The sequence below is a fragment of the Staurois parvus genome, unplaced genomic scaffold (genome assembly GCF_062004578.1).
Source record: "Staurois parvus isolate SC_StPar_1 unplaced genomic scaffold, SC_StPar_1.0 ptg003749l, whole genome shotgun sequence".
NCBI classification, from domain to species: domain Eukaryota; kingdom Metazoa; phylum Chordata; class Amphibia; order Anura; family Ranidae; genus Staurois; species Staurois parvus.
In genome coordinates, this window is record NW_028321545.1 from 4,034 (window position 1) to 16,567 (window position 12,534).

At 48.4% G+C, this 12,534-nt stretch overlaps 1 protein-coding gene across 1 annotated transcript in view; it reads right to left on the reverse strand.

Annotated features, from left to right (window-relative positions):
- Positions 1–4,718: 4,718 nt before the first annotated feature.
- Positions 4,719–12,534, reverse strand: part of LOC149427450 (transcription factor Sox-6-like) — a gene marked incomplete at its 3' end in the record, with an annotated part of 177,594 nt that continues 169,778 nt past the window's right edge. The window contains exon 5 of the mRNA XM_089668017.1: positions 4,719–4,891. Coding sequence (XP_089524143.1) covers positions 4,719–4,891 — 173 coding nt within the window. The remainder of the gene's footprint in view (positions 4,892–12,534) is intronic.

Here is a 12,534-nt window from a genome sequence, read left to right on the forward strand (position 1 = left end):
CCTTCCCGGGGAGGGGGGGAGGGGGGAGGGGGGGGGTCTATCCTTCCTCACCCCAAAATACAGCAAGAAACCTTTGGTCCTACAAAGAACTGAATGAACCGCACAGCCGTCACATGACCGCATTTCTGCGCCCTCGCTCAGTGCCGGCATTTCTGACCATTATAGAAGCAAGGCATCATGGGAAGTCCGATAAGGACATGCAGCCTTCATAGGCTGTGGCCCCTCATATGTAGGGGGAGGGGCTGGGGTCGCAGGATCTTCAGAAAGGACCCGGATCTGACCAGAGAATGATTCAGGAGGTTGCAGAAGATGGAGTTCCCCTTTAATAAGGGAAGAGGAGATGAACCCCTGAGTGGCGGGCGCGCCTGGGGGGAGGGGCAGTGTCACCGCGCTCCTCCGTAGTCACGGCGGATCAGGCGACAGATGTGCAGCTTTCTGTGACACCAATTACACAATGAATAATGTACAGATTGCCTCAGGATGTTGTAACAAGTGTCAGCGCCACTCACTCCCGCCCGGTGACAACTCGCGATTGGCAGATGGAAATGAGCCACATCAACAAAATGCCGCGGATGGACGCACAGCTCCGCTGGAAGCTGCCGGAATCCTCTACGGGGAGGAAAATCTGTTCTGTTCCACCAGGAAGATTCATCCAAATCCAGCTTTATACGTATGAAGGGGCCACAGAGATGTTACAGGGTGACAACGCTCTGTCCCGGTCTCTCCATTGTGCTCCTGCGTTGTCACCCTGTCGTATGGGCTTCTAAAGAAGATTACACAAGGATGGTGGGAACCCCTCATAATGGGCACAGCGGGCGTACAGACCCGGGACTTAGCACAGGGATGGTGGGAACCCCTCATAATGGGCACAGCGGGCGTACAGACCCGGGACTTAGCACAGGGATGGTGGGAACCCCTCATAATGGGCACAGCGGGCGTACAGACCCGGGAACTCAGCACAGGGATGGTGGGAACCCCTTAAAATGGGCACAGCAGGTGTACAGAGCTGTGAACTCAGCACAGGGATGGTGGGAACCCCTCATAATGGGGACAGCGGGGGTACAGACCCGGGAACTCAGCACAGGGATGGTGGGAACCCCTCATAATGGGCACAGCGGGGGTACAGACCCGGGAGCTCAGCACAGGGATGGTGGGAACCCCTCATAATGGGTATAGAGGGGGTACAGACCCGGGAACTCAGCACAGGGATGGTGGGAACCCCTCATAATGGGCACAGCGGGTGTACAGACCCAGGAACTCAGCACAGGGATGGTGGGAACCCCTCATAATGGGCACAGCGGGTGTACAGACCCAGGAACTCAGCACAGGGATGGTGGGAACCCCTCATAATGGGCACAGCAGGTGTACAGAGCTGTGAACTCAGCACAGGGATGGTGGGAACCCCTCATAATGGGCACAGCGGGGGTACAGACCCGGGAACTCAGCACAGGGATGGTGGCAACCCCTCATAATGGGCACAGCGGGTGTACAGACCCGGGAACTCAGCACAGGGATGGTGGGAACCCCTCATAATGGGCATTTTTTGTATCTGAACCTCCACGGGTTGTCCATGTCATTCACATACAGCCAATCAGATGTCGCTGCAATCACATGCAGCGCTGATATTCGGCTGTCTCTCTGGCAATCGCCCTCGCTACACACCCTCGCTGCATTCCCCCCGCTGCTCGCCCTCCCTGCACGCCCTCGCTGCACGCTGCTCGCCCTCATTGCTTGCCCTCGCTGCCCGCCCTCGCTGCTCGCCCTCATTGCTTGCCCTCGCTGCACGCCCTCGTTGCTCGCCCTCGCTACACACCCTCGCTGCATTCCCCTCGCTGCTCGCCCTCGCTGCACGCCCTCTCTGCTCGCCCTCTCTGCTCGCCCTCGCTGCGCGCCCTCGCTGCGCGCCCTCGCTGCACGCCCTCGCTGCTCGCCCTAGCTGCTCGCCCTCGCTGCACGCCCTCGCTGCACGCCCTCGCTGCTCGCCCTCGCTGCTCGCCCTCGCTGCACTCCCTCGCTGCTCGCCCTCGCTGCACGCCCTCCCTGCACGCCCTCGCTGCACGCCCTCGCTGCACGCCCTCGCTGCTCGCCCTCGTTGCTCGCCCTCGCTGCACTCCCTCCCTGCACGCCCTCGCTGCACGCCCTCGCTGCACGCCCTCGCTGCACGCCCTCGTTGCTCGCCCTCGCTGCTCACCCTTGCTGCATGCTGCTTGCCCTCGCTGCTCACCCTTGCTGCTCGCCCTCGCTGCACACCCTCACTGCTCACCCTCGCTGCTCGCCCTTGCTGCTCGCCCTCACTGCACGCCCTCGCTGCACGCCCTCACTGCTCACCCTCGCTGCTCGCCCTCGCTGCACGCCCTCACTGCTCACCCTCGCTGCACGCCCTCGCTGCTCGCCCTCGCTGCACGCCCTCGTTGCTCGCCCTCGCTGCACGCCCTCGCTGCACGCCCGCTTCATTGAGCATGACAAGCGAGCTCTAAGTGTCATTTAATTTCCATTCTGGAATATAATTAGTTGCTTGGCTGGGATGTCGCTCGTCTTGGATGTGTCAGGACTCATTTGTGTCGGCGTATTCACAAGTGTCAATCGTTAATTACGGAATCGTCTCCGGGAGCCGCAATGACATTCCGATTCCACGACTTCCTCCTTCCCGGGGACCCTCCCGGTGTCGGCGGACCGAACCCAGAAAGTATCCGCCGTCAGAAGTCATTAGAGCCAGCGGAGCGTGCGCTGCGTGCGCCGCCGAGGACCCGACAAGAACACTTTTTAAATTAAAAGATAATTTCGGCGATGGTGTCGGATTCTTAAAAAATGCACATTAATTTCTGGGGCCCAGGGGCCCCGCCGATCGCGAGCATTGTTTTCGGGAGGGGACCGTGGGGCTGCGTGCAAACGCCTCGCTGGGGGGGGGGGGATAACGTTTCTCATTCGGTATCTCAGCGCAGAATCTTCCAGAAAGTTCTTCTTTGGGTAAGAAGAAAAAATCGAATGAAAAATTAAAAAGTTGAAGTTTAATTTGCCTAAATTTTACCTTTCCTGACCCCCCCTCCTCCCCCTCCCCTCCCCCACCTCCCCCCATCAACATTTGCAAATACAATATTTCTGTTTTCATTTATTATTTTAGAATTAGTGATGTCATCACCGGGTCTCTGTGCTCCTCTATGCAATGCAAACAGATCATGGCTGGTGAGAGGGGCCAATAGGGGGCGGTACATAGCCTCCTGGCTGGTGGGAGGGGCCAGTAGGGGGCGGTACATAGCCTCCTGGAAAGATCATGTCCCCCCCCCCGTCTCAGTACACCTCTTGAGAAGAGCCCTCAGTCCTGATCCAAGCAGTGGGAGGAGTTATGCAAATATGAAAATGCCTTGATAGGTCGGTGTCATTCAGAAGTGGGCGTTTCCACCCTAGTCAACGCCCACATGTGATGCTAAGCCTCCATGATTGGACAAAATATTACCCAATGTATGAAAAAGGTGGGCCACAGATAAGCTGGGGGGCCACAGATAGGCTGGAGGGGGGCCACAAATAGGCTGAGGGGGCCACAGATAGGCTGGGGGGCCACAGTTAGGCTGGGGGTGGGAACAGATAGGCTGGGGGGCCACAGATAGGCTGGGGGGGCCACAGATAGGCTGGGGGGGCCACAGATAGGCTGGGGGGCCACAGATGGGCTGGGAGGCCACAGATGGGCTGGGGAGGCAGAGATAGGCTGGGGGGCCACAGATAGGCTGGGAGGCCAGAGATGGGCTGGGGGGTGCACAGATAGGCTGGGGGGCACAGATAGGCTGGAGGGGGGGCCACAAATAGGCTGAGGGGGCCACAGATAGGCTGGGGGGCCACAGTTAGGCTGGGGGTGGGAACAGATAGGCTGGGGGGCCACAGATAGGCTGGGGGGGGCACAGATAGGCTGGGGGGGCCACAGATGGGCTGGGAGGCCACAGATGGGCTGGGGAGGCAGAGATAGGCTGGGGAGCCACAGATAGGCTGGGAGGCCAGAGATGGGCTGGGGGGTGCACAGATAGGCTGGAGGGGGGGCCACAAATAGGCTGAGGGGGCCACAGATAGGCTGGGGGGCCACAGTTAGGCTGGGGGTGGGAACAGATAGGCTGGGGGGCCACAGATAGGCTGGGGGGGGCACAGATAGGCTGGGGGGGCCACAGATGGGCTGGGAGGCCACAGATGGGCTGGGGAGGCAGAGATAGGCTGGGGGGCCACAGATAGGCTGGGAGGCCAGAGATGGGCTGGGGGGTGCACAGATAGGCTGGGGGGCACAGATAGGCTGGGGGGCCACAGACAGGCTGGGGGGCCACAGATGGGCTGGGGGGTGCACAGATAGCCTGGGGGGCCACAGTTAGGCTGGGGGGGGGACAGATAGGCTGGGGGGCCACGGATAGGCTGGGGGGGCCACAGATGGGCTGGGAGGCCACAGATGAGCTGGGGGGGCACAGATGGGCTGGGGTGATCAGAGTAAAACAGAAATGGCGGCCACTGTTTCCAGTAGAGTGTTCTATCGCCAATAGACTCCGCCTCTTCTAACAGCTAATCAATCTAAGCCAGGGATGTTCCCGGAGTTAGAGGCGGAGTCCTATGAAGCCCTGAGGAAGGGGATGACCGACTCTGAAACGCGTTGGGGAATCCATCACTCTGACCAACGAACTGGTTTCCTCTGAATTTCCCCCCCCCCCCAACACACACACATCTGGGGAGGGGCCCCGGGGTCTCACCTGTTCCTGTTGTTGCCGGGCGAGGTCCATTTGTTGTCTCTGTTTCTCTATCTGGGAGGCGGCCAGCTTCTTCTGCTCCTCGTGGGCGGCCAATAGCTGTTCCCGCAGGCTGATCAGCTGGGAGATCATGGTGGAGAGCTGGCGTTCCTTCTCCGCGAGGCTTTCCGGGGTTCCTGCGGGGGAAGGGGAGGAGACGGGTCACCGGTCAATGAAAACAACGCATGGCTCCAACAATGTATCACCCCTCCCCCACATGGGCACGGCTCCAACATTGTATCACCCCTCCCCCACACGGGCACGGCTCCAACAATGTATCACCCCTTCCCCACACGGGCACGGCTCCAACAATGTATCACCCCTCCCCCACACGGGCACGGCTCCAACAATGTATCACCCCTCCCCCACCTGGGCACGGCTCCAACAATGTATCACCCCTCCCCCACACGGGCACGGCTCCAACAATGTATCACCCCTCCCCCACACGGGCACGGCTCCAACAATGTATCACCCCTTCCCCACACGGGCACGGCTCCAACAATGTATCACCCCTCCCCCACACGGGCACGGCTCCAACAATGTATCACCCCTCCCCCACACGGGCACGGCTCCAACAATGTATCACCCCTCCCCCACACAGGCACGGCTCCAACAATGTATCACCCCTCACCCTAAAGAAGACCCGCCCCCTTTTGTGATTCTACAGCAGTGTACCAGGAGGGCCAAAAATGGACGGCCACTTACCTGCCGGCCACCGATGAGTCTGTGAGACATCACAGACCTATAAATACTGACCATAGAATATATCACCCAACCAAGCTGGCCGGAGAGGCCGAGACAACCCCGGAGGGTCCAAGGCTGCAGATAACAATACAAAATCCATCTCTGGATCGGCATCCCGCGGCTACAATTATCATTTCGCAGGCAGAGCGCGCGACACCTTCCGACAACCTCCACGCCGCAAACTGCAACTCCCCCAAAGAACAAAACTAAAGAACGCGCGTCCAAAAATGTGCCAAATCAATATTCATTATTATAGATTATTGAGATAATTATTTGTTATTATTGATTAAGATTGTGTTTTATTTATATTTATTTATGTATTTTACAATATTTAATGTAATTCTAATAAATATTTATTATACCATATGTCATTAAAATGAATCAATTTAATTGCCAAAATAATACAGAATATAATTCATATTCATTTTTTTTATTTATTTATTTAATCCTATTTAATTTACTGAATACTAATGAGAATTTAACATACAATCTCTAATTGAAATTAATTTAATTGTGAGTATATGGATTTTATTTTATATTAATTGATATTTTACCTTTTTTATAATATTCAATTCAATACTAATATTTAATTTATTGATATATTTTACAATATTTAATGTAATTCTAATAAATATTTAGATACCATATGCCATTAAAATAAATTAATTTAATTGCAAAAATAATACAGAATATAATTCATATTCATTTATTTATTTACTTATTTAATTTACTTAATGCTAAATTAGAATTTAACATACAATCTCTAATTGAAATTAATTAATTTAATTGTGAGTTTATGGATTTTATTTTATATTAATTGATATTTTACTTATTTTATAATATTCAATTCGATACTAATTCATATTTAATATATAATAAATAACTGAAATTAGTTTAATTGTAATTGTAATTATTTTTTTGCCATATAATTATTTTCTTTATTTAAAAATTTTGAATTTATTTAATACTTCATATTTAATATACAATATATAATTTAAAGGAATTAATTTATTTTAATTGTAATAATATGTAATATATTTCATATTAATAAATATTGTACTTATTTATTGAATATTTACTTTTATTTGCTAATATTCAATCTATTTAATTTAATACTAATTAATTTTTATTATACAATATATCATTGAAATTAATTTATTTTAATTGCAATAATATGTAATATATTTAATATTAGTATTTCATTTATTGAATATTTAATATATTTTATAATATACCAATTAATATTGTAATTGCAATAATATGTAAAATATTTAATATTAGTATTTCATTTATTTATTGAATATTTAATATATTTTATAATATACCAATTATTATATATTAAACAATAGATAACCGAAATGTAATTTTAATTGTAATGTTTGTCAAATTAATAATTATTTTCTTTATTTAATGATATTGAATTTATTTAATACCACTTCATATTTAATATACAATATAGAATTGAAAATAATGTATTTATTTTAATTATAATAATATGTAATATATTTCATATTAATAAATATTGTACTTATTTATTGAATATTTACTTTTATTTGCTAATATTCAATCTATTTAATTTAATACTAATTAATTTTTATTATACAATATATCATTGAAATTAATTTATTTTAATTGCAATAATATGTAATATATTTAATATTAGTATTTCATTTATTGAATATTTAATATATTTTATAATATACCAATTAATATTGTAATTGCAATAATATGTAAAATATTTAATATTAGTATTTCATTTATTTATTGAATATTTAATATATTTTATAATATACCAATTATTATATATTAAACAATAGATAACCGAAATGTAATTTTAATTGTAATGTTTGTCAAATTAATAATTATTTTCTTTATTTAATGATATTGAATTTATTTAATACCACTTCATATTTAATATACAATATAGAATTGAAAATAATGTATTTATTTTAATTATAATATGTAATATATTTCATATTATTAAATATTGTACTTATTTATTGAATATTTACTTTTATTTGCTAATATTCAATCTATTTAATTTAATACTAATTAATTTTTATTATACAATATATCATTGAAATTAATTTATTTTAATTGCAATAATATGTAATATATTTAATATTAGTATTTCATTTATTGAATATTTAATATATTTTATAATATACCAATTAATATTGTAATTGCAATAATATGTAAAATATTTAATATTAGTATTTCATTTATTTATTGAATATTTAATATATTTTATAATATACCAATTATTATATATTAAACAATAGATAAACGAAATGTAATTTTAATTGTAATGTTTGTCAAATTAATAATTATTTTCTTTATTTAATGATATTGAATTTATTTAATACCACTTCATATTTAATATACAATATAGAATTGAAAATAATGTATTTATTTTAATTATAATAATATGTAATATATTTCATATTATTAAATATTGTAATTATTTATTGAATATTTACTTTTATTTGCTAACATTCAATCTATTTAATTTAATACTAATTAATATTTAATATACAATATATCACTGAAATTAATTTATTTTAATTGCAATAATATGTAATATATTTCATATTAATAAGTATTTTATTTATTGAATAATATTTCTTTTATAATATTCATGGCACCGGACGATTTTCGTGGTTCTTCCCCATTTCGTTTATCGGCATGCTGGAAAATTCGTGAAAAACGACCGATTTTCAAAATCATTGATGACACCATCGGATTACAGAACTAATGATGTTTTCGATGTTTTGGATTTTCGATTGAAAAATCATTCGAGATTCGACCCATGCATGGCCTGCTTTAGGGACCTTAGACTGTACGCTCCTCGGGGGCGGGGACTGCTGGGAATGGACAATATATATACAGCGCGGCGTACATTGAAATAATAATAATAAATAATTACTGCTGGTGCTGACCCAGCTCCTTTGCCCCTCCCTTCTGACAAGCATATCGAAATACAAAAAGTCGACGTACTTTCGGGTCCAATCCCTCCAATCAGTGAAAGGCTTCCTAACAGATGAGTCTGAGGGGAGGGGTCAAGAGGGAACATTCGCCGTTCAGCTCCTAAGGTCGGGTGAATGTTTGAGGCGAACTCCCGGCGCAAACGCCTTCCTTTAAATAGATGCCACAATGATAAAAGTCTGCTGTGTGCGCAAAAATGTCTCTGCAAACCCAGATATTACCTTGGAAAAGGAGCAGTGACATCATCACTGGGCTGTACACAGCCTGTGGGAGGGGCTTAGCAGTTCCAACTAATATAGAAAACTACAGGAGGGGGCCGGGCAAGACCAGTCACTCGGCACCAGGGGAGAGTGAAGCTGCAGGAGGGAACCAGCAGGCTCCACCCACTACAGAAAACTACAGGAGGGGGCGGAGACGAGACGATCACCCTGTACAAGGAGAGAGCAGAGCTGTGGGAGGGGCTCAGTTGGCTCCACCCACTACAGAAAACTACAGGAGGGGCGGAGACAAGACCAGTCACCCTGTACAAGGAGAGAGCAGAGCTGTGGGAGGGACCCAGGAGGCTCCACCCACTACAGAAAACTACAAGAGGAGGCGGGGACAAGACCAGTCACCCCGTACAAAGAGAGAGTGAAGCTGTGGGAGGGGCTCAGCAAGCTCCACCTACTACAGAAAACTACAAGAGGGGGCGGGGACAAGACTGGTCACCCTGTACAAGGAGAGAGCAGAGCTGTGGGAGGGGCTCAGCAGGCTCCACCCACTACAGAAAACTGCAGAAGGGGGCGGAGACAAGACTGGTCACCCTGTACAAGGAGAGGGTGAAGCTGTGGGAGGGGCTCAGAAGGCTCCACCCACTAAAAAAACCTACAGAAGGGGGTGGAGATGAGATGATCCCCCTGCACAAGGTGAGAGCAGAGCTGTGGGAGGGGTCCAGCAGGCTCCACCCACTACAGAAAACTACAGGAGGGGGCGGAGACGAGACCGGTCCCCCTGCACAAGGAGAGAGGGCAGCAGTGGGCGGTCTTTATTCCAGGACGTCTCCCATTGGATGCCAGCTCAGATCTGGGAGGAGATTCCAGGAAGAATTGTTGGGTGCGGAGTTCAGCTTTAAGTATGGCAGTTCTATGAGCCTCCCGGAGCACATCACACCGCCTCTGATGTCCGCACTTCACACGCCGCGCTCGCCATTCGCGCTCCTTTTTGTATGTGAAGATATAAACGATCGTCTTTCAAATGTCGCACAAAAAGAAAAAAAAAATCTAAAAACCCAAAACACGAGGCGTCTGGGGGGAGCGAAGAATTGGACGGGAGGTCCGGCGAGGATGAAAGGATTGTGTGTGAAGTCCGGAGACGAATCCTCACCGCCGCTCTGCGGTCCAGACGAAGGGTAAAACGCTTTGTAGTCCAAAGGGTGAGCGAGGCATCATAAGACGCAGGACTGGATGGACAACAAACATCTCCATTCTTCTCTGACTTTGGTGACAACAGCTGGAGAGATCTGATGGAGTCCTGACCCCCCCCCCCCGCCAGCGCTTTGTCTGCCATCACATCGCCATTGTTGGGGCCCCCGAGTGCCGCTCCGCCGTAATCCAGGCGCTTAGAGATGAGAACACGCCTGGTGTGTAGAGAGGTGCGAGCTTTGTCCCTTCCCCCACCCAATGTCCCAGCGACGGGGGGGGGGGGCACAGAACCGGGGTCACACATCCATTCCTGCCCCCCCATTTCTATGTAAACTGGACCACCCATCACATGCAGGGGACACGGGGCCACAGCAACATACCCTGCAGAACCGTGGGTACCAGGGCTCCCCAGATCCCGCCCACTGTAAGACTTTATCCCACCCTCTGATGTAAGGGGGGACTCTAATGTAAGGGGGGGCTCTGATGTAAGGAGGGGCTCTGATGTAAGGGGGGACTCTGATGTAAGGAGGGGCTCTGATGTAAGGGGGGGCTCTGATGGGGACTCTAATATAAAGAGGGGCACTGATGTAAGGAGGGGCTCTGATGTAAGTGAGGGCTCTGATGTAAGGGGGGGCTCTGATGTAAGGGGGGGCTCTGATAAGGACTCTAATATAAAGAGGGGCTCTGATGTAAGGGGGGACTCTGATGTAAGGAGGGGCTCTGATGTAAGGAGGGGCTCTGATGTAAGGGCGGACTCTGATGTAAGGAGAAGCTCTGATGTAAGGGGGGAATCTGATGTAAGGAGGGGCTCTGATGTAAGGGGGGACTCTGATGTAAGGAGGGGCTCTGATGTAAGGGCGGACTCTGATGTAAGGAGGGGCTCTGATGTAAGGAGGGGCTCTGATGTAAGCGAGGGCTCTGATGGGGACTCTGATGTAAGGGGGGACACTGATGTAAGGAGGGGTTCTCATGTAAGGGGGGGGCTCTGATGAGAACTCTTCTATAAAGAGGGGCACTGATGTGGACTCTGATGTAAAGGGTGACACCAATAGGGATTATCATGTAAGAAGGGACTCCAATGTAAGTGGGGACTCTGATATAAGGGGGGACTTTGATGGGGACCCTGATATAAAGAGAGACACTGATGGGGACTCTCATGTAAGGGAGGACTCTGATGGGGACCTTGATATATATGGGGACTCTGATGTAAGGAGGGACCTGATATAAAGGAGGGCTCTGATTGGAACTCTCAACTAGCGAGGGACTCTGATATTAGGGGGACTCTGATGAATATTTGTTTTGCATTGTGTTCCTGACGTTTTCTCCGAGTAAATCTTCTTCATTCGTCTCCATCTCATTTATTGGCTTTTTTCCCAGTCAGGAATATTAGTAGATATGGGGTACGGCCCCCCCACACCGGAGTCCGGGGGCCCCGATCCAGAGGGGACAACGGACTTCTTATCAGTCACAAAGTAAAAGACACGCAGAAGGTAAATCGTTCCGAGAATCCGAATCATCGATTTGTTATGTCTTCTGTGTCCTGAGGAAGCCGGCTGGTTGTTGGTGAAACGCGTCGAGGAGGTCCCCCCATCCCCCCATATCTCCCCCATCCCCCCCACCCCCCCATATCCCCCCCCCCATCCTAACACTGAGAGACAGAATACAACAACAAATTCAGCAGAAATGCGTCTAACAAATGATGACGGATCTGCATGTTCATGAGGGAAAGAAGGATTTGATCCCCTATCATTCAGCAGGATTTCTGGCTCCCAGGTGTCTCTCATACAGGTAACAAGCTGAGATTAGAAGCAGTCTCTTAAAGGGAGTGCTGCTAATCTCATTGTGTTACCTGTATAAAAGACACCTGTCCACAGGAGCCATCAAACCATCAGATTCCAAACTCTCCACCATGGCAAAGACCAAAGAGCTGTCCCAGGATGTCAGGGACAAGATGGTAGACCTACACAAGGCTGGACTGGGCTACCAAACTATGGCCAAGCAGTCCATGTTGGTGAAATGTCATTGCAGAAACTCAGAATGGCCCTCAGTAGTCTGTGTGGCCCCCACGTGCTTTTATGCATGCCTGACAATGTCGGGGGAGGGTCCTAATGAGACCACAGATGGTGTCCTGGGGGATTTCCTCCCAGATCTGGACCAGGGCATCACTGAGCTCCTGGACAGTCTGAGGGGCAACCTGTTGGCGTCGGATGGACCGCAACATGACATCCCAGAGGGGTTCTATTGGGTTTAGGTCAGGTGAGTGTGGGGGCCATTCAATGGTATCAATTCCTTCATCCTCCAGGAACTGCCTGCATACTCCCCCCACATGAGGCCACGCATTGTCTGCGCCAGGAGGAACCCGGGACCCCCTGCGCCGGGAGGAACCCGGGACCCGCCGCACCGGGAGGAACCCAGGACCCGCCGCACCGGGAGGAACCCAGGACTCGCCGCACCGGGAGGAACCCAGGACCCACCGCACCAGGAGGAACCCAGGACCCACTGCACCAGGAGGAACCCAGGGCCCACCGCACCAGGAGGAACCCAGGACCCACTGCACCAGCGTAGGATCTGACAATGGGTCCAAGGATTTCATCCCGATACCTCATGGCAGTCAGGGTGCCATTGTCTAGCCTGTAGAGGTCTGTGTCCCT